General features: G+C 42.5%; 1 protein-coding gene across 2 annotated transcripts; it reads left to right on the forward strand.

Moving 5' to 3' along the window:
* Positions 1-7,342: 7,342 nt before the first annotated feature.
* Positions 7,343-16,641, forward strand: LOC135524572 (heterogeneous nuclear ribonucleoprotein M-like). Of its 2 annotated transcripts, XM_064952234.1 has the most exons (15): positions 7,343-7,612; positions 8,400-8,575; positions 10,228-10,280; positions 10,944-10,951; positions 11,043-11,136; positions 13,699-13,959; positions 14,065-14,268; positions 14,368-14,428; positions 14,569-14,673; positions 14,756-14,800; positions 14,931-14,999; positions 15,088-15,189; positions 15,291-15,856; positions 16,000-16,051; positions 16,257-16,641. In XM_064952234.1, the coding sequence occupies exons 1-15, from the start codon at positions 7,572-7,574 to the stop codon at positions 16,418-16,420; spliced, it is 2,001 nt and encodes a 666-aa protein (XP_064808306.1). In that variant the 5' UTR covers positions 7,343-7,571; the 3' UTR covers positions 16,421-16,641. The 2 variants fall into 2 exon arrangements, with proteins under 2 accessions (XP_064808306.1, XP_064808305.1); XM_064952233.1 differs by lacking the exons at positions 7,343-7,612; positions 8,400-8,575; positions 10,228-10,280; positions 14,756-14,800 and having other exon boundaries at positions 10,372-10,951.
* Positions 16,642-21,740: the final 5,099 nt, after the last annotated feature.

Here is a 21,740-nt window from a genome sequence, read left to right on the forward strand (position 1 = left end):
TGAACTTGGGGATTTCGAAGAGACCTCTGGTGGCATTTGTTTTGTTTTTTTATCCGTTATTTTACCAGGTAAATTGACTGAGAACACGTTCTCATTTACAGCAACGACTTGGAGAATAGTTACAGAGGAGAGGAGGGGATGAAAGAGCCAATTGTAAACTGGGGATTATTAGGTGACCGTGATGGTTTGAGGGTCAGATTGGGAATTTATGCATGTTTTGTGGGGTATACATGGGTGTCCGAGCTGTGTGCTAGTAGTTTAAACAGACAGCTCAGTGCATTCAGGATGTCAACACTTCTTACAAAAACACGTAAGGATTAAGTCAATCTCTCATCCACTTTGAGCCAGGAGAGATTGACATGCATATAGTGGATAGTTAATAAAGCTGCATACAAACATGGTCTCTTGAGTAAGGCAGCTCCAAAATGCAGGTGTTTCAGCCTAGCTCAGTGCTTTCTGTGGTGGTGGGGCAAGCCAGCAGAAAATAGGAGCATTGCGCCGCGATTGGCTCAGTGTTCTGTCACTCATGGGGACACTATGTCACAGGTCAAGTGTAAATCCTTAGTAAGAGTAGACATCAAACATTTAAAACCTTCGGGTCCTGCCATAGAGTTACATTAGAAGAGCCCTTCGAAGAAGGCTCAAGGTCATTGGCCACAAATAAAATGGCGTCAAATCGCGTTATATGTACAGTAGCTTTGATTGGACTGATCATGTCAACGTCTTACTTTCAAAATCTTAGCTAGCAGTCATCATCATGAATCAAGTCGACAATCTACTGGCAAATCCTTTTTAATGCTTGTCATATGAAGAGAAATAATGAAGAAAAATTATAGATAAAACGTATCGTTGCTCATCGGCTATTGGACTTTAACATTACACAACAAGTTGGAAACTGCAAATTCAACAATGAGTGGTTTGGAAGGAATCCGTGGCTAACTGCAAGCATTGCAAAAGCAACCACGAGCCTGCTATTCAGAGGAGTGGCTGTGTGCTTCCACAGAATGCTTTGATGACAACATTTGCCGACAAAGGACCGCCGCACCACCTTCCTGTTTAAATGAGCACAGCACAAGGTGAGTCCAAAAAGGTCTTGTAACGTTATGCTACTGCATAAATGATGTAATATGCAAGGGAGATATGTACAGTGAGAAGAAAAAGTATATGAAGCCTTTAGAATTACCTGGATTTCTGCATAAATTGGTCATAAAATGTTATCTGATCTTCCTCTAAATCACAACAATAGATAAATGTAGTCTATATGCTTAAACTAATAACACACAAACAATTATAATTGTTCATGTCTTTATTGAATACACCGTGTAAACATTCACAGTGCAGATTGGGAAAAGTATTTGAACCCTTGGATTTAATAACATGTTGACCCTCCTTTGGCAGCAATAACCTCAACCAAACTTTTTCTGTAGTTGCGGATCAGAGTGCACAACGGTCAGGAGGAATTTTGGACCATTCCTCTTTACAAAACTGTTTAAGTTCCACAATATTCTTGGGATGCCTGGTGTGAACCGCTCTCTTGAGGTCATGTCACAGCATCTCAATTGGGTTGAGGTAAGGACTGACTGGCCCACTCCAGAAGGCATATTTTCTTCTGTTCAAGCCATTCTGTTGTTGATTTACTTCTGTCTTTTGGGTTGTTGTCCTGCTGCATCAACTAACTTCTGTTGAGCTTTAATTGGCAGACAGCCTTACGTTCTCCTGCTAAATGTCTTGATAAACTTGGGAATTCATTTTTCTGGCGATGATAGCAAGCTGTCCAGGCCCTGAGGCAGCAAAGCAGACCCAAACCATGATGCTCCCGCCATCATAGTTTACAGTTGGAATGAGGTTTTGATGTTGGTGTGCTGTGCCTTTTTCTCTCCAAACAACACAACTTTAGTTTCATCTGTCCACAGAATATTTTGCCAGTATCACTGTGGAACATCCAGGTACTCTTTTGCCAACTTCAGACGTGCAGCAATGTTTTTTTTGGACAGCAGTGGCTTCTTCCACGGTGTCCTTCTTGTTAAGTGTTTTACGTATTGTAGACTCGTCAACAGAGATGTTAGCATGTTCCAGAGATTTCTGTAGGTTTAGCTGACACTCTAGGATTGTTCTTAACCTCATTGAGCATTCTGCGCTGTGCTCTTGCAGTCATCTTTGCATGTCGGCCACTCCTAGGGAGAGAAGCAACAAGTGCTGAAATTTCTCCATTTATAGACAATTTGTCTTACCGTGAACTGATTTTCAGAGATACTTTTGTAACCCTTTCCAGCTTTATGCAAGGCAACAATTCTTAAGTCTTCTGAGATCTCTTTTGTTCACATCAGGCAATGATTCTTGTGAATAGCAAACTCAAGTGTTTTTTTATGGGGCAGGGCAGCTCTAACCAAAATCTCCAATCTCGTCTCATTGATTCGACTCCAGGTTAGTTGACTCCTGACTCCAATTAGCTTTTGGAGAAGTCAGTAGCATATGGGTACACATACTTTAAACATTCAGTGTCGGTTGGAAAAAGTATGTATTCAATATAGACAAGAAAAATACAATAATTTGTGTGTTATTTTGTTTAAGCACACTGTGTTTGTCTATTGTTGTGACTTTTATGTCATATTTATGCAGAAATCCAGGTAATTCCAAAGGGTTCACATACTTGTTCTTGCCACTGTATACTGTAGCTAAGAAAGTAATGCTAAGTGTATGCTGTGTAGTAAGCTGTTAGTAGCACATGTGCCTCACCCTAATAATTTGGTCTATTTTCACCAACGCGGTATTGTAAAGACATTGTTCGTGGCCGGTGTGTGCTTGTTTGCAGACTTTTTTTGTACAGCTTTGACAATGCTACTGATAGTAGTGGTGGCTCTTGGCTTGCATGTGCAAATTCAGCACACACAACATTCTATAATAGAATTGTGTTATCTGACGTGTCAAATGAAAAGCTTATTTAACGCATCAAAGTGTTATTTGACGTGTATCTTTTTTGACACGCAAAGACCCAAACTATGTTCAATGTACCTCACCCTAATCATTTGGTCTATTTTCACCTCTTAATTTTGCCTACTGTTCTAACTTGGTGGTGCACATGTAGCCTACAACCTGTTTTAGAGAAATGTAATCATTGAATATTGTAAGAGCTTTCATTCTCTAAATTCTGTCGCTGAACATATAGTTATATTGACTATGTCCGTTGTCACTCGCTCATTAATGTCTTAGTCGAAATTACGGATTGCCTCTTATCTGCTTGTCGTCCCCTTATGCCATATTTGTACATCTCAATTGTCAGTAGAAACCACATTTGTTTAAGCAAGTCAGTCATACTAGTTACGTTTTTTTAAGGCAGTAAATGAGGCTGAATGAACTATTTCACTGCCAGACAAGGCTCCGCTGATAGCCAGGTGGAGCAGTGGTAAGGTGTTGGGACAGCATTATGTAGGCGCTAACAGTTTGTGGGCACCGGTTATCACCGTTATAGTGCAATTAATGTATTGTTTAGTGTTGTGACTTTTCTTCCATGCAGATGAACATGCTAAAATCACTACTACATGCAGATTTATATATAGACTTGTTTTTCTATTGTATTATTGACTGTATGTTTGTTTTACTCCATGTGTAACTCTGTGTTGTTGTATGTGTCAAACTGCTTTGCTTTATCTTGGCCAGGTCGCAATTGTAAATGAGAACTTGTTCTCAACTTGCCTACCTGGTTAAATAAAGGTGAAATAAAAAATAAAAAGATCATTAATGTTAGCACTCTGTGTACATTTAAGGGCCAGCCGTGCTGCCCTGTTCTGAGCCAATTGTAAATTTCCTAGACCCTCTTTGTGGCACCTGGCCACTAGACTGAACAGTAGTCCAGGTGCGACAAAACTAGGGCCTGTAGGAGCTGCCTTGTTGATAGTGTTGAGAGTAGTGCTTTATTATGGACAGACTTTTACCCATTTTAGCTACTGTTGAATCAACATGCTTTGACCATGAAGAGTTTACAATCCAGGGTTACGCCAAGCAGATTAGTCTACTCAACTTGCTTAATTTCCACAGTATTCATAACAAGTTTTAGTTGAGGTTTAGGGTTTAGTGAATGATTTGTCCCATATACAATGCTTTTAATTTTTGTAATATTTAGGACTAACTTATTCCTTGCCACCTTTTCTGAAACTAACTGCAGCTCTTTGTTAAGTGTTGCAGTCATTTCAGTCGCTGTAGTAGCTGACATGTATAGTGTTGAGTCATCCGCATACATAGACACACTGGCTTTAATCAAAACCAGTGGCATGTTGTTAGTAAATATTTTTTAAAGTTTGAGGCCTAGACAGCTGCCCTGGGGAATTTCTGATTCTACCTGGATTATGTTGGAGGCTTCCAATAAAGAACACCCTCTGTGTTCTTTTAGACAGGTAACTCTTTATCCACAATATAGTAGTGGTGTAAAGCAATAACACATACGTTTTTCAAGCCGCACTGAAGTCTAACAAAACAGAAGTAGGCCCACAAATAGAACAATGAGATTGAGACAATGAGGTTTACTTACAGAAATATTTGGTAGGCCTACATTGCTAGGCTATATCAGTGATGCATATATACAGCAGGTGGTTAAAAAAAAGTGAGTTATTTTTTTAATCCGATGTCTATTCTATTAGGCTACTCTTTTTAATCTTGGTAAACTGCAGTTTACTGGATGTGCTTGCCACAAACAGATTCAGGCTTGCATTAGTTCAAAATAAAATATATTCTTGCAATGGCTTAGCTACATATCCTGAATGTGCAAATATGTGTCCTAAAACCGTTTGACATTCATTGACGTACCAGTACGCTAGCTAAACTCATGCGCAGAAACACGTCATCGGGTCTATCGCACCAAACTGCGCATGTGCATCCCGTCAAAGCAAAGGCACTCCTAAGTTGTTTTTTGACAAAAATGTGAAAAACTTGTCCGTTTACCACTTTTCCAAGTAACATGAGTAGTAACATGTTCAACTACTTAAGACATTGGCTCTAATCTAGGTTATACCTTTTAGATGTCGAGCAAATGAACAGCAACAAAAAATGTTATCCATGATCATCGAAAACTTCAACATTTCTCAATGGCTGGCCATGCCTTCCTCCTGGCTACTCCAACCTCGGCCAACAGCTCCGCCCCCGGCGCAGCAACTCGCCCAAGCCTCTCCAGGTTCGCCTTTACCCAAATCCAGATAGCAGATGTTCTGAAAGAGCTGCAAAACCTGGACCCGTACAAATCAGCTGGTCTTGACAATCTGGACCCACTATTTCTGAAACTATCCGCCGCCATTGTCGCAACCCCTATTACCAGCCTGTTCAACCTCTCTTTCATATTGTCTGAGATCCCCAAGGATTGGAAAGCTGCCGCAGTCATCCCCCTCTTCAAAGGGGGAGACACCCTGGACCCAAACTGTTACAGACCTATATCCATCCTGCCCTGCCTATCTAAGGTCTTCAAAAGCCAAGTCAAGAAACAGGTCACTGACCATCTCGAATCCCACCGTACCTTCTCCGCTGTGCAATCTGGTTTCCGAGCCAGTCACGGGTGCACCTCAGCCACGCTCAAGGTACTAAACGATATCATAACCACCATCGATAAAAGACAGTACTGTGCAGCTGTCTTCATCGACCTTGCCAAGGCTTTCGACTCTGTCAATCAATCACCATATTCTTATCGGCAGACTCAGTAGCCTCGGTTTTTCTGATGACTGCCTTGCCTGGTTCACCAACTACTTTGCAGACAGAGTTCAGTGTGTCAAATCGGAGGGCATGCTGTCCGGTCCTCTGGCAGTCTATGGGGGTGCCACAGGGTTCAATTCTCGGGCCGACTCTTTTCTCTGTATATATCAATGATGTTGCTCTTGCTGCGGGCGATTCCCTGATCCACCTCTACGCAGACGACACCATTCTGTATACTTCTGGCCCTTCCTTGGACACTGTGCTATCTAACCTCCAAACAAGCTTCAATGCCATACAACTCTCCTTCCGTGGCCTCCAACTGCTCTTAAACGCTAGTAAAACCAAATGCATGCTTTTCAACCGTTCGCTGCCTGCACCCGCACCCGCACGCCCAACTAGCATCACCACCCTGGATGGTTCTGACCTAGAATATGTGGACATCTATAGGTACCTAGGTGTCTGGCTAGACTGTAAACTCTCCTTCCAGACTCATATCAAACATCTCCAATCTAAAATCAAATCTAGAGTCGGCTTTCTATTCCGCAACAAAGCCTCCTTCACTCATGCCGCCAAACTTACCCTAGTACAACTGACTATCCTACCGATCCTCGACTTCGGCGATGTCATCTACAAAATGGCTTCCAACACTCTACTCAGCAAACTGGATGCAGTTTATCACAGTGCCATCCGTTTTGTTACTAAAGCACCTTATACCACCCACCACTGCGACCTGTATGCTCTAGTCGGCTGGCCCTTGCTACATATTCGTCGCCAGACCCACTGGCTCCAGGTCATCTACAAGTCCATGCTAGGTAAAGCTCCGCCTTATCTCAGTTCACTGGTCACGATGGCAACACCCACCCGTAGCACGCACTCCAGCAGGTGTATCTCACTGATCATCCCTAAAGCCAACACCTCATTTGGCCGCCTTTCGTTCCAGTTCTCTGCTGCCTGTGACTGGAACGAATTGCAAAAATCGCTGAAGTTGGAGACTTTTATCTGAGCAGCTAACCGATCGCTGCAGCTGTACATAGTCTATCGATAAATAGCCCACCCAATTTTACCTACCTCTTCCCCATACTGTTTATATTTATTTACTTTTCTGCTCTTTTGCACACCAATATCTATACCTGTACATGACCATCTGATCATTTATCACTCCAGTGTTAATCTGCAGAATTGTAATTATTCACCTACCTCCTCATGCCTTTTGCACACAATGTATATAGACTCTCTTTTTTTTCTTCTACTGTGTTATTGACTTGTTAATTGTTTACTCCATGTGTAACTCTGTGTTGTTGTCTGTTCACACTGCTATGCTTTATCTTGGCCAGGTCGCAGTTGCAAATGAGAACTTGTTCTCAACTTGCCTACCTGGTTAAATAAAGGTGGAAAAAAAAAACACTTCTCAAACTCCAAACCCCGGCCTGGTCTGTTTCAAACGCGTTCTCGGAAGTCTCGTGATGTTGTCTCTGTCTTTAGAAACTCCGTTTCTTTGCATGATAAAAAAAACAGTGTAAACAAAATTGAAACTGTGAAACATTTTGCCATGTTTCGAACTGGTAACGGATTTATATATATTCAATAGAAAAAAATATTTATAATTGTACTTTGATTCTGAGCGGTCGCCAGAGCCAAATTCCCAGCATGCTTCACTCTCCTTGGCAACCCAGCGAATAAATTGAAACGGGTGTATTCATCCGCCATTTCACCAACGTTAGCTTGTTGACTAGTAGCTCGTCGCTCCAAAAATACATTAAAACAGTTATTTATTCAATACTGCTAAAGTGAAGGAACACTGTCAAATTTCAACAATATTTTATCAGCGTTGTTGAGTTATTCTATTGACCAAAAATTAAATTCCGTAACGAAACAGGATTAGCTAACTGCGCAAGAAGATGTCGACCGAGGCCGCTGCTCCGGAGAAACCAGGCCAGGGGTAACGTTTTGATTTATTTCATGAATTCTTTTTTTGGCTGGCAGCTAGCTACGTAGTAACCGTTCTTTACATTTTCCACTCGCCAAGTTCTCGTATAGTTTTAGTCTGTATTGTTTTGAGAAGTTAACAGCTAAATTGATACCTACCTAGCTAATCACTAAAATAGCTAAACAATGGATTCTTCTCGCTATGCTAGCCACAATGTGAACTACGTGCGTGCACCAGTGCCACCACACCGCACGAGATTAGCAAATTAGCTAGTCTGCTAACGTTACCTAACCTGTCCTCTCCCTCCATTTTTTTGTTTAGTACGCCATCACTTGCTATTTTGGTTAACTAAGCTCGTCTACTGGCCAACTATTCACAAAATACGGAATAACGCTAGTTAGCTACCTTTATATGATATATCGCGTGTCTGAAAATGGGAGAAAGGGAAGTTAACGTTAGCTAATACAAGTTGGCTTGTAATATAGGAGTCTTAGTCTTAGTCAAGAGCCAAACTGGTGTAGCTTCGTCCGGTAACTAAGCGTTTGTGTTAACATTTAGCTATATTAAACGATCTGTAAACAAAGTACAAGTTAGAATCGTTAACATACATGCCTGAAGTTAGTTGCAGAACGAAGCTAGCTAGTAATTTACAACTAGTTGGCCTTTTGTACTGCAGTCTAGAAATGTAACGTTAACTTGCCTAAGTATTTTTTTGTTAGTGGACGTTAACAGTTTTTCATCATCAGACCGGCGTATTATCGTTACTCTATTAATCACTCCCCGTTCTTTTTTCCCTAAGGGAAATTAACGGCAAGGCCAAGCATGAACCCAGTGTCAGGAAGGAAAGGCCCCAGAAGCGTGGAGGAAGTCGCTTTGAACCCTATGGAAACCCATCAAAGAGATACCGTGTGTTTGTCAGCAACATTCCATATGATGTGAAATGGCAGGCACTCAAAGACCTAATGAAAGAAAAAGGTATGGTGTTAAGTTAGATCCGTTATAGATATGGAGTCCATCAAGGCTAATAAAACCTCCCATAACAGGTCATTTGCGTTGAACCACTTCACCTTGTTCACTGGAAGGCATCTGGCAAATCTGTAAAAGACCGAGGTTGCAATTCATAGCTATGAGGTTCTTGGTATACAGACTGATTGGCCTTTCCATGGATTGGCCTGTGTCCTAAGTCTTGGGTGGTTTAGATTTCAGAATAGTTCTCTCTGTGATTTCTGCCTTCGGCTAGTCATTTTTTATAGTGCTGTGAATAGCATTATGAATTTGTACTTCATTTTGGAGTCCTTGATCACTGCAGCTACACTTGCTTGAACAATGGGACTATACAACCTAAAGGGAGGTCTTCAAATTAAGTACATGGCTTATAGTGTATGGGCCATCAATTGCACCGTTGTGTTGGGTCTTGTGGTTTGTGTGTGTATATAGCTGAAAAAGGAAAACGGTCTGCATTGCCTTGAGACATACTGAATTTCTCTCAGGTGCCCATACTACAATTATTAAAGCTGGTCTTATGTTCTTTGCGTTATAATTTTCTTGGGAATTATGTCAAAATAAGAAATGTTTAATTGGTTATATTTAATGTTAATTTGCAGCATGGGCTAGTTGTCCTCGACTTCTTTTTGTCTTTAAATTGAGCCCTGCAACAAAAGGAACGGTGTACTGTTTATTGACGTTTAAATGGTGGTTTACATGGCTTTGGCAAAGCTATAATATAAGTTAGCACTAATGTAATAAATAGCACCTGCTTTTAATCATGATAAAGCATGGGTGTTCTGAGAGGTTACCAATGCCTTTCAGAAACAATTTTTAGTGTTTGGATATAATAATTGAATGTGGCGTTAAATTGCATTCTCTTTTTTAGGTTTGTCGTTTCCGCAGATCTCCATGTTGTACCAATTACAGATGTGTGCTTGGGATTTCTTGGGGTACAGGTCTACAAAATGAAGCAGCTTCTCACGGCTGTCCTTGTTTCAGCTGAGGATTGGTTCCTGTCCATTTATGGTGCACTCATTTGCTGGAATTAGCCATGGTTGTCCCTTTGTTAGTTAAAAACACATTTGGACACTGTTGTGCCTCTCCAGGTCCAATGTCTGTACAGCTTTCCAAAAATGTCAATGTTCTTCAGACATTGGCGTTAGTTGAGTTGGTAGAATTTAGTTTTTAGTGTAGTTTATGTTCAAGGGTGTGTTCGAACAGTTGTATCAGTCAGTGGTTCCAAATACATTTAACAAGGAACTTGTATTTTGGAAGGGTGGACTCATGGTTTCAAATGACTCTGCAAACGTAACTGTCATTCTGTCAACTTTATCCTCGCTTCGAAAATGGTTCCTTTATGATAACTCATCCGATTTTAGATGTTGTTAGCTATTTGCCGATTGTGCTCTTCAATCTATTGCGCTTGGTGTTTGGGGACTCTACAAGGACAGGCTAAGAAGTCATTTTAAGATCCAGTAAGAGCTTGTCTTTTGTAGACCTGTACCAGAATTGAGGTGCTGGGGGGAGGCTCTGGAGTAGCAGGCCGAGCTCACGGTCACCAACCGCTTGTCTGCTCTAAACCCCCATTGTTTTCTCGGCTTCTCTCCCCTGGTGTGTGTCGTCTGGAATCTGATTTGTAGTGGGTGAGGTAACGTACGTGGAACACTTAATGGACGGAGAAGGCAAATCGAGGGTAAGTGCAATAGACGAACCTGTGTTTGTCAGCTTGAGTTATCTTTTCTTTCATTGTGGGGGATGTTCAGACCTGGATGAGTTTTGATGAACGTGTCAAGTGGGTGACACTGGACAGAAAACATGGTGCAGTCTGTGGCACTGAAAGAGGTCATCTTGGTGTCTGATTGGGAATTCGGGTTTCTGTAGCCAATCCCATGTGATTGCAGTAGCTGGGAAAGTCCCCTTTTGCTGTGGATTTGTTCATCTGGGGCTTAATCTAAAATGGTGCCCAGCCCCCCAAGAGGTTGTAACATGGCTGTTACATGTAATAGATTTGAGCCCATGTAATTGTTTTTGTGGAACAGATATTTCCTTCAAAGGAGTGCATTTTGTCTGGGACTTCTGCCTTTGTGTACAATGTTAAGGGTTTAGATTCACCAGACAACCTCTGTATTTGCTATATTGTCTGGTGACCAGCTTTTAAGCGGTCTAATAATTTTGGAAGAGTAACTGACTGTTCAAGGCTGTGGCCATACAAGTGAGTAGAATGTGTTTGGCCCTTTCATAAGAGTAATTCAGCCCCCTGAATACCATTGTTCTCTACAGTGCCACAACTGATTACTAACTTGAATGTTGTTTTTCTACTTCAATGATGCTGCTGTGTGGTCTTCAATCAACCAAGGGTTGCGCGTAAGTATTTTCGTCATTCTGTCTTGATTCTAATAGGTGTCTGAAGGTTATTCTAAGTTCCTGGTGGTCATCACAATGTTTGTGTGAACAGGGTTGTTGAGTTCAGGACTGAGGAACTGATGAAGAAGGCTGTGGAGAAGGTCAACAAGCACAACCTGAATGGGCGTCCCCTGAAGGTCAAAGAGGTGAGCAGTCTGTTTTTAACCTCTCTGGCCCACCCGGGACGCAACCGCACCCCCTGCCAACAATAAATGCAAATGCGCTACGCCAAATGCTAATAGCACTCGTTAAAACTCAAACGTTCATTAAACTTCACATGCAGGGAAGTCAATTCAAGCTCCACTCGTGAATCTAGCCAACGAGTCAGATTTGTAAAATGCTTTTCCGCGAAAGCATGAGTAGCTATTATCTGATAGCAGGCAACACGCCGAAATACCAGAAGGGGACGTAAACAAAGGAATTAGCGTAGCCGGCGCTACACAAAACGCAGAAATAAAATATAAAACATTCATTACCTTTGACAAGATTCTTTGTTGGCACTCCTATATGTCCCATAAACATCACAATTGGGTCTCTTTTTTTTTTCGATTACATCGGTCCTTGTGTACCCAAAATGTCAATTTATGAAGACCGTCAGATCCAGTAAAAACACTTTAAACGCGACGTTATTTTTTTAAATTAAAAAAGTTGCCTATAAACTTTGACAAAACACTTCAAACTACTTCTGTAATCCAACTTTAGGTATTACTAAACGTTAATAAAAGATCAAATTGATCACGGAGCGATCTGTATTCAATAGGCAGCAGTTTGGGAGACGTACTTTTCCGGTTCCATTGTTTACAGCTGTGGACTTGACAACCGGATGTGGCTATTACTCAGATGACCAACGATTTAGTTGAATCGAAATCACAACACTGGCGACATCGTGTGGAAGCTATAGGAACTGTATTCTCAGGCTTAAGCTCTTGAAACTCTGGGGGCGCTATATCATTTTTGGATAAAAAGACGTGCCCGTTTTAAGCGCAATATTTTGTCACAAAAAGATGCTCGACTATGCATATAATTGATAGCTTTGGAAAGAAAACACTCTGATGTTTCCAGAACTGCAAAGATATTCTCTGTGCGTGCCCTAGAACGTGAGCTACAGGCAAAACCAAGATGAAACGGCATCCAGGAAATCAGCAGGATTTGAGGCTCCGTTTTCCATTGTCTCCTTATATGGCTGTGAATGCGAGAGGAATGAGCCTGCCCTTTCTGTCGTTTCCCCAAGGTGTCTGCAGCGTTGTGACGTATTTGTAGGCATATCATTGGAAGATTGACCATAAGAGACCACATTTACCAGGTGTCCGCCCGGTGTCCTGCGCCGAAATTGGTGCGCAAACCCCAGCTGCAAGTATTTTTCCATGGAATTCAGAGAAGAAAGCAGGCTTCCACGAACGATATATCAATGAAGAGATATGTGAAAAAACACCTTGAGGATTGATTCCAAACAACGTTTGCCATGTTTCGGTCGATATTATGGAGTTAATTCGGAAAAGGTTTGACGTTGTTGGTGACTGAATTTTCGTTTCGGTAGCCAAATGTGATGTACAAAACGGAGCGATTTCTCCTACACAAAGATTCTTTCAGGAAAAACTGAACATTTGCTATGTAACTGAGTCTCCTCATTGAAAACATCCAAAGCTCTTCAAAGGTAAATTATTTTTTTTATTTGGTTATCTGGTTTTTGTGAAAATGTTGCGTGCTAAATGCTACTCAAAATGCTAAGCTAGCTTAGCATACTCTTACACAAATTAGTGAATTGCTATGGTTCAAAAGCATATTTTGAAAATCTGAGATGAGTGTTAAGAAAAGGCTAAGCTTGAGAGCAGGCGCATTTTCATTTTATTTGCCATTTTCAGAAATCGTTAACGTTAAGTTATGCTAATGAGCTTGAGGCTATAACTGGATACAGGTTTTTTTCATAGCCAAACGTGAACAAAACGGAGCGATTTGTCCTACACAAATAATATTTTTTTGAAAAACTGAACATTTGCTATCTAACTGAGTCTCCTCATTGAAAACATCTGAAGTCCTTCAAAGGTAAATGATTTTATTTGAATGATTTTCTTGTTTTTGTGAAAATGTTGCTGGCTGAATTCTAGGTTTATAGCTATGTTAGCTATCAATACTCTTACACAAATGATTGTTTAGCTATGGTTGAAATGCATATTTTGAAAATCTGAGATGACAGTGTTAACAAAAGTCTAAGCTTGAGAGCAAATATATTTATTTCATTTGCGATTTTCATGAATAGTTAACGTTGCGTTATGCTAATGAGCTTGAGGCTATAAATAGAATCCCGGATCCGGGATTGCGCGACGCAACAGGTTAAGTATTTTTCCTTCCAATAGACAATACATGGACTGGCGGATTGATTTTTTCTTCGTCGATTTAGTGACCAGGTTTTCTTGGTGATTTTGACCAAGGAACTCGTTCTGTTATAGTCACAGACACCATTGAACCAGTTCTAGAAACTTCAGAGTGTTTTCTATGCACACATACTAATCATATGCATATACTATATTCCTGGCATGAGTAGCAGGCCGTTGAAATGTTGCGCGATTTTTAACAGAATGTTGAAAAAAGTAGCCCGATCTCTATGATGTTTTGATGCTACTGGCACTTGTTACCACCAGAAGAACAAAAATCTACCACTAAGCCTTTTTTCTCTGTTTAGTGATGTTGTCCATGTCTCTCTTCCTCAGGACCCAGATGGTGTGATTGCCCAGAGGGACGCCCACAGGTCCCAGGGTGGTGGTGGACCCCCCGGTGGCCATGGTGGAATGAACATGGGCATGGATCGCATGAATATGGAGCGAATGAACATGGACCGCATGGGCCCAGGACCGGGCGCGCCACCCATGGTCAACATCCCCCCCAGCCTCATGAACAACTCCAACATCCCCAATGAGATCATCCACGGGCTGCAGGCTGGCAAGATTGGAAGCACTGTCTTTGTAGCTAATGTAAGTTGATTGTAGTCCAGTATGTCCAATATACATTGTTTTGGTATCATTTTAAATTATGATATTGCAAGTATTTTAACCAAGTTAACACTGTTTTGTGTCCAGCTGGACTACAAGGTTGGCTGGAAGAAGCTGAAGGAGGTGTTTGGCATGGCAGGTGTGGTGGTGCGCACTGACATCCTGGAGGACAAAGATGGGAATAGCAGGGGCATGGGCACCGTCACCTTTGACATGCCTATTGAAGCTGTCCAAGCCGTCAGTATGTTCAACGGTCAACTGCTTTTCAACCGGGTCATGCATGTCAAGCTGGTGAGCAACATATTAGTGTGCACACTAATATTAACAAATGTTACATTCAAAAATGTGTACAAGGAATATATTTTAACTGATACTTGTTGGTTATTTCAGGATGAGAAGTCCTTGCCAAAAGGAGACTTTGCACCACCTGAGAGACCCCCAGCACTACCACGTATGTACAATTGCCCCCCCCCCTGAAATGTAAAGAGAAGCCTGTCTAACACATTTTGATGTTCAAGGCTAGCTTCCACAAAATCTTCAATAGGGTCTGTTGTGTTTCTTTCTCTCAATCGTCCATTTCTTTTCCCTCAGGTGGCCTTAGTGGCATCGGGCTGGGACTTGGGCCTGGTGGCCAACCCATTGACGCCACCGCACTGAACAGAGGAGGTGGAGGAATGGGCAACATGGGACCTGGGGGTATGGAACTGTCTTTGTGATCCTCTGCAGTGGAATTTTCATTTGGCTTGGTTTAGTCACTCACTGTTTGTTTGGTTTGTAGGCATGGATGGCATGGGCTTTGGTGGTGGCATGGGTAGAATGGGAGGTATGTACTTTTTGTACTGCGTCCATTGAATGGGTATAGTTTAACATATTTTGTATCGTGTTTTTCCTGCCCTTTTTTTTCTAATACACTATATTGTAGATGTAACTTTCTTGCCATAATTTTCTCCCAGGCATGGATAACTTTGGTGGAATGAACAACATGGAGCGTTTTGGACCATCTGGAATGGGCAGGATGAATGGTAAGGAAATTAAATTCACACAATACAGAATCACGTGTTTGTGAAACGTTAGTTTGTCTTCTAATAGTTTAATCTCTTGCGTTGTCAGAGATGGACCGTGGGCTTGGTGGTTCTTTTGACCGGGAGTTTGGTCGAAATGATATGGGCATGTCTCGCAATAATTTTGGAGAATCCTTTGAAAGAGGAATGGGTTAGTACTTTTAGGATTTGCGCAATTCTTCCTAACACGTCTGACGCTGATTTCTCACAGGACCTGAAATGTCTCACTAGTTGTTTTTCCTTGACTTACAGGGAGCTCACTGGGCATGGACCGCATGAGCTCTGGCATGGATCGCTTGGGTGGTGGAATGGACCGTCTGGGTGGAATGGAGCGCATGGGGATGGAGAGGATGGACCGCGTGTCTGATCTGGACAGGCTAGGGGGGTCTGGCTTTGACAGGATGGGCTCTGGGCTGGACCGGCTGGGGCCCAGTATGGACAGGCTTGGTTCTGGGCTGGACCGTATGAGCTCCAGTGTGGACCGCCTGGGCCCAGCTGGGTTTGACCGCCTAGGCCCGTCCAGTTTGGAACGTATGCCTGCTGGCCTGGACTTCGCATCTCCCATGGGTATGGCGGACCGCATGGAGAGGATGGGAACCAACTTTGACCGCATGGGGTCAGCCGGTATCGACCGCTTCCCGGCCACCGGGCTTGACCGCATGGGCTCCACCATGGACCGCATGGGCGCTGTCGGTGTTGGCGGCCAGTTTGACCGGCCAGCTGAGATGGAGCGTGGGGGCTTTGGAGGAAATGGCTTTGGGGGGGCCGGAGGTCCTGGTGCCAACGCCAGGAAGGGCTGCCAGATCTTTGTCAGAAATGTAAGCTTTTATGTAAATAATGATCAACTGTCCCCAAATGTGTGGTTGGCATGTATTCAGAATATTGATTTTATTTAGACTCATCTGGAAGGTTGTATTCAACACAGACCATTGTAAACGTATTGATTTGACTCTCTTTGTAGCTGCCCTTTGACTTCACCTGGAAAATGCTGAAGGATAACTTCAATACATGCGGTAAGAACATAATCCACTCATTTCATTAATGTGTGGACTTCCCACAAACTTGGGCAAAAATGTCATTTGACAGAATTGAGAGGCATGCAAATGGAATGTTTAAGTTCATTAGGTAATGACACCATGGAAGTCTCTGACCCAAAATTCAATTGGCACTTCAGCCAAAATATTTTGTCTAACAGCTTTAATGTGCTTTCTACTGTAGGTATTGTCCAATATGCTGACATCAAGATGGAGAATGGCAAGTCCAAGGGCTGTGGCGTGGTTCGCTTTGACAACCCGGAGACTGCAGAGAGGGCCTGTCGCACCATGAATGGCTACAGGCTGAATGGAAGAGAGATCGATGTCAGAATCGACAGAAATGCGTAATCGTCCAGTGTCATTATGGCCCTGATATTTGCAGCCCTGTATCGACCTTTCCACATTTCTTGTTTTTTAGGCAATTGTAACTGCGCAAGTGTATTTTTAGTTAGTTCTCGTCCCTGCATAATTTGTGACCAAATTTAAATTTCTTTATATTTTACCTGTAATGCTTCACTTCATTGCCTTTGATCTATAAGGTGTTTTGATAATAAATATCACCATTGGAATTTTGTTTTCTGTCTTCCTTGCCACTGACATGTACAGTCGTGGCTAAAAGTTGAGAATGACACATTAATTTCCACGTTCTCCAAGTTTTCTGCTTCAGTGTCTTTGGATATTTGTCAGATTTAACTATGGAATACTGGAGTATAATAACAAGCATTTCATAAGTGTCAAAGGCTTTTATTGACAATTACATGAAGTTGATGGAAAGGATCTATTTGCAGTGTTGATCCTTTTAAGACCTCTGCAATACACCCTGGCATGCTGTCAATTAACTTCTGGGCCACATCCTGACTGATGGCAGCCCATTATTGCGTAATCAATGCTTGGGAGTTTGTAGGTTTGTTTGTCCACCTGCCTCTTGAGGATTGACCACAAATTCTCAATGGGATTAAGGTCTGGGGAGTTCTGGCTATGTACCCAAAATATTGATGTTTTGTTCCCTGAGTCACTTATCACGATTGGCAAGGTGCTCCATCATGCTGGAAAATCATTATTCGTCACAACTGTTCCTGGATGGTTAGGAGAAGTTGCTCTCGGAGGATGTGTTGGTACCATGGCTGTGTTCCTAGGCAAAATTGTGAGTGCGCCCACTCCCTTGGCTGAGAAGCAACCCCACACATGAATGGTCTCAGGATGCTTTACTGTTGGCATGACACAAGACTGATTGGTAGCGTTCACCTTGTCTTCTCCGGACAAGCTTTTTTCCGGATGCCCCAAACAATCGGAAAGGGGATTCATCAGAGAAAATGACTTGTCCTCAGCAGTCCAATCCCTGTACCCTTTGCAGAATATCAGTCTGTCCCTGATGTTTTTCCTGGAAAGAAGTTGTTTCTTTGCTGCCCTTGACTCCAGGCTATCAGTCTTCGCCTCACTGTGCGTGCAGATGCACTCACACCTGCCTACTGCCATTTCTGAGCAAGCTCTGTTCTGGTGGTGCCCTGATCCGCAGCTGAATCAACTTTACGAGACGGTCCTGGCGCTTGCTTGACTGCTGTTTTCAACTCTAGGGACCGCTGGAGCAGTAGAGATACTCTGATCAGCTGTGAAAAGCCAACTGACATTTACTCCTCAGGTGCTGACATGTTGCAACCTCTACAACCACTTATCTGACCCTGCTGGTCATCTATGAACATCTTGGCCATGTTCTGTTATCTTCACCCGGCACAGCCAGAAGAGGACAGGCTACCCCCCAGAGCCTTTTTCCTCTACGTTTCTTCCTAGGTTCGGGCCTTTCTAGGGGGGTTTTCCTAGCCACCGTGCTTCTACACCTGCATTATTTGCTGTTTGGGGTTTTAGGCTGGGTTTCTGTACAGCACTTTGACATCTGATGTAAGAAGGGCTTTATTAATAAATTTGATTGTTCAGAGAAGACTGCGTGAATCAGGCCTTCATGGCTCGATTTGCTGCAAAGAAACCATTAAAGGACACCAATAAGAAGATGACTTGCTTGGGCCAAGACACATGAGCAAAAGACATTGCCGTGTATTTGTAAAATGCAGAGTAGTTGAATGGATCATCTCTGCATGTATAGTTGCTACCGTGAAGCATGGAGGAGGAGGTGTGTCGGTGATTTATTTAGAATTCAAGGCACACTTAACCAGCATGGCTACCACAGCATTCTGCAGCGATACGCCATCCCATCTGGTTTGAGCTTAGTGGGACTGTCATTTTCAACAGGACAATGACCCAAAATACACCTCCGGGCTGTGTAAGGTATATTTGACCAAGAAGGAGAGTGATGGAGTGCTGCATCAGATGACCTGGCCTCCACAATCACCCGATCTCAACCCAAATGAGATTGTTTGGGATGAGTTGGACCACAGAGTGAAGGAAAAGCAGCCAACATGTGCTCAGCATATGTGGGAACTCCTTCAAGACTGTTGGAAAAGCATTCTGGTAGAGAAAATGCCAAGAATTGTGGTTATTTCTTTATTCTCAAATGAGAGACAAACATATCACACAAGTCAGAGTTATACTTAAAGTAATTTCTTTGTTCACTTATTGATAAGGAAAGTAGGTCTTACCACACACAAGTGAATGAGTGCTCTGCAATACGAGGCTGGTCAACTCAAAACTCTTGACTTTTGGGTTGAGAGCCCCAACACAAAGAATACCAAGATCTTGTATATGGTAAAGATACACCCCACTAGTCTACATGACAAACAACAGATGTGTGGAATGGGTCACAAGGTGAGACTTAATATATGAGAAAGGAGTATCCCCCAGCCAGATAGCATTTGCTATTAAATAAATTGATAACAGTAACTGCTGTGAAGACTGTTCTCATTGTAAGGAAACTAGGATTTGGCCCCGAAAACGAGGTTCCTCTCAACCCAAGCCCTCTCACCCTGGTACAGTCCATTCAGACTGGAGCAATCTCCCTCACATGAATGGAATGTGGCTTGTCAGGTTTATCACCTAAGGCATCATAAATCTACTGTCAGCGTTAACACAGACACATGAGAGTTCTAAGAACTCTATTCTGTTACATAAAACAATAACAGTATTATAACATAATCTTGTAATTTCACCACCATAGAGTGTGTAAAGCTGTCATCAAGGCAAAGGGTGGCTACTCTAGAATCTAAAATATCCAACTTTTTTGGTAATATCTTATATTTCTCAGAGTTTTGGGTGAATGACAACATAGATAACATACAGCTGGCTGGGTTTTCCATGCGTGGGCAAGATAGAACAGCTGCCTCCGGTAAGCCAAGGGGTGGCGGTCTGTGTCTATTTGTCAATATAAGTTGGTGCACGAATTCTAATATTAAGTCTTGAGGTTTTGCTCGCCTGAGGTAGAGTGCCAGCATCGGTTTGTGGTAAATAGACAGCTACGAAGAATATAGATGAACACTCTCTTGGAAGATAGTGTGGTCTTCAGCTTATCATGAGATACTCTACCTCAGGCGAGCAAAACCTTGAGACTTCCTTCGATTTCGTGAACTAGCTGTTGTTTACAAATATACATCGACCGCCATTCCTTTGTCTTACCAGAGATTGCTGCCGAAAAAGAGTAAAACCCGCCAGCTGTATGTTACTCATGTCGTCATTCAGCCACAACTCGGTGAACACAAGATATTACAGTTTTTAATGTCCCGTTGGTAGGATATACAGTGGGGCAAAAAAGTATTTAGTCAGCCACCAATTGTGCAAGTTCTCTCTGTCAAGTGTCTGAAGTTTTCATTGATGTGACTAAGTATCACCCTTCTGAATCATAATTTAGGATGATATGTTATGATGAATACAGAGCTATTCCTTTAAAATATACACTCATCGGCCAGTTTATTAGGTACACCACCTGTTCACAAATGTACAGCGACGCAAACTGTTGGATCACTACTGGCTGCAAGTGAACGAGTGATGCGCGTTTGTAGCAATACTGGCTGTATCCAAGGCTCAGCCAATCGTTTACGTAACAACAGAATTCAGCGCAGCACGTGACTGAAGAAAGAAGAGGCAACCAATTTCATAGTTACAGCATCAGCTCGCACTCTGGGAAGGCAGCTTGCCAGTTACAGCGCGTCCCCTGAACGACAACGAAGTGGCAACGGTAGGTGAGAAGCCTGACCACGGAGACGGGGGTGAGTGCAAAAAAACACATTTTTGTCCCTCACCAGTTTACATCCCTGAATGTATCGCTCCTACAAACAGTGAGTAACATGGCTGTGGCTTGCTATATTAAGTAGGCAGACGGGCATCGAGGCATTCAGTTACTGTTCGATAGAACTTTAGAATGGGTAAAACTAGTGACGTAAGCGACTCAGGGTGTGGAATAATTGTCAGTATCTCAGAAACGGCTGGGCTTTTCACTCATGACAGTGTAGAGTTTCCAGAGAACGATGTGACAATGGGGCCACAAACAGACAAATAACACAGTGGTGTGCAGAACAGCATCTCGAATTATTGTCACGGATGGGCTGTTGCAGCAGACGACCACACCGGGTTCTGCTTCTGTCAGCCAGAAACCAGAAGCGGCTCCAGTGGGCACGTGGTCATCAACACTGGACAATGAGCAGTGGACAAGTATTGCCTGGTCCGAATAAATCCTGGTTCCTGTTGCGTCATGCTGATGGCAGAGTCCGGATTTGGCGTAAGCAGCATAAATCCATGGACACATCCTGCCTGGTGTCATGACGTTGTCCTGGAGGTTAGGTTTATGACAGTCATAAATACCTCTTCCCCCCTTTTCCTCTCTCTACCGTACTGAGGTTACATTTGCAAAACCCTTGGTTATAAAACTTTTCAAACACGCCCTCCTCTCCCTTCCAATATAAACCCTTGACGACAATAGAACTTCCTGTTCCGGGGATGTAGGACGACGGTCCTATGTCAGAATGGTTCAGATAATAACTACAGAACAAAGCCAACATCAGCGTGAGCTTTGGTTGCGAATGGTATGAACTTTGAACTCTTATTCACTACAGAAGTGATACCTCCTAGCCGCGAGTTAGCAACTGCAGCTGCAAACGCAGGTTAGGAAGGAACAGACAGAGTATCCCGTCTACCACACAACGACGTTACTACAAAGTATACAATTTGACCACCAGAGACATTCTTCAAAGGACTCGGTTGGGCAACACGGCCTTCCATCTACCACCAACCTTGCATTTTCCTTTTCCAAATGGGCAGTAATTTAGAATGCATAAGATACTGTATTTACGATAGCCCAGCTTCTTCCCTTTGTTCCTCAGTCTTCCCGCTCCTTCACTCAACCCAGACCCTTTTCCTTTGTGTAACAAGCTGTCATATCTGTTCCGCCCGCCAGGGACCTTTTCATTTATGACGCAATTTGTAATCAAGTTCTGATTTAATTATGTGTAATTCTGTGTTATTAGTTAGGTATTTAGTAAATAAATAATTAAACCCACTTTTGTATTGCTGATTCAAATTGTTAGCCAGGGTTCGTGCAGATAACTAAGAACTTACAACTTTTAGATGAGACTGAATTAAGGTGACGATTGATATTGACTGCTATTGATGTAAAATATTACTAGGTCTTTAAGAGTTTATTCGGAAGATAACAGCTCTATAAATATTATTTTGTGGTGCCCGACTCTCTAGTTAATTACATTTACATGATTAGCTCAATCAGGTGATA

The sequence above is a fragment of the Oncorhynchus masou genome, chromosome 31 (genome assembly GCF_036934945.1).
Source record: "Oncorhynchus masou masou isolate Uvic2021 chromosome 31, UVic_Omas_1.1, whole genome shotgun sequence".
NCBI lineage: Eukaryota > Metazoa > Chordata > Actinopteri > Salmoniformes > Salmonidae > Oncorhynchus > Oncorhynchus masou.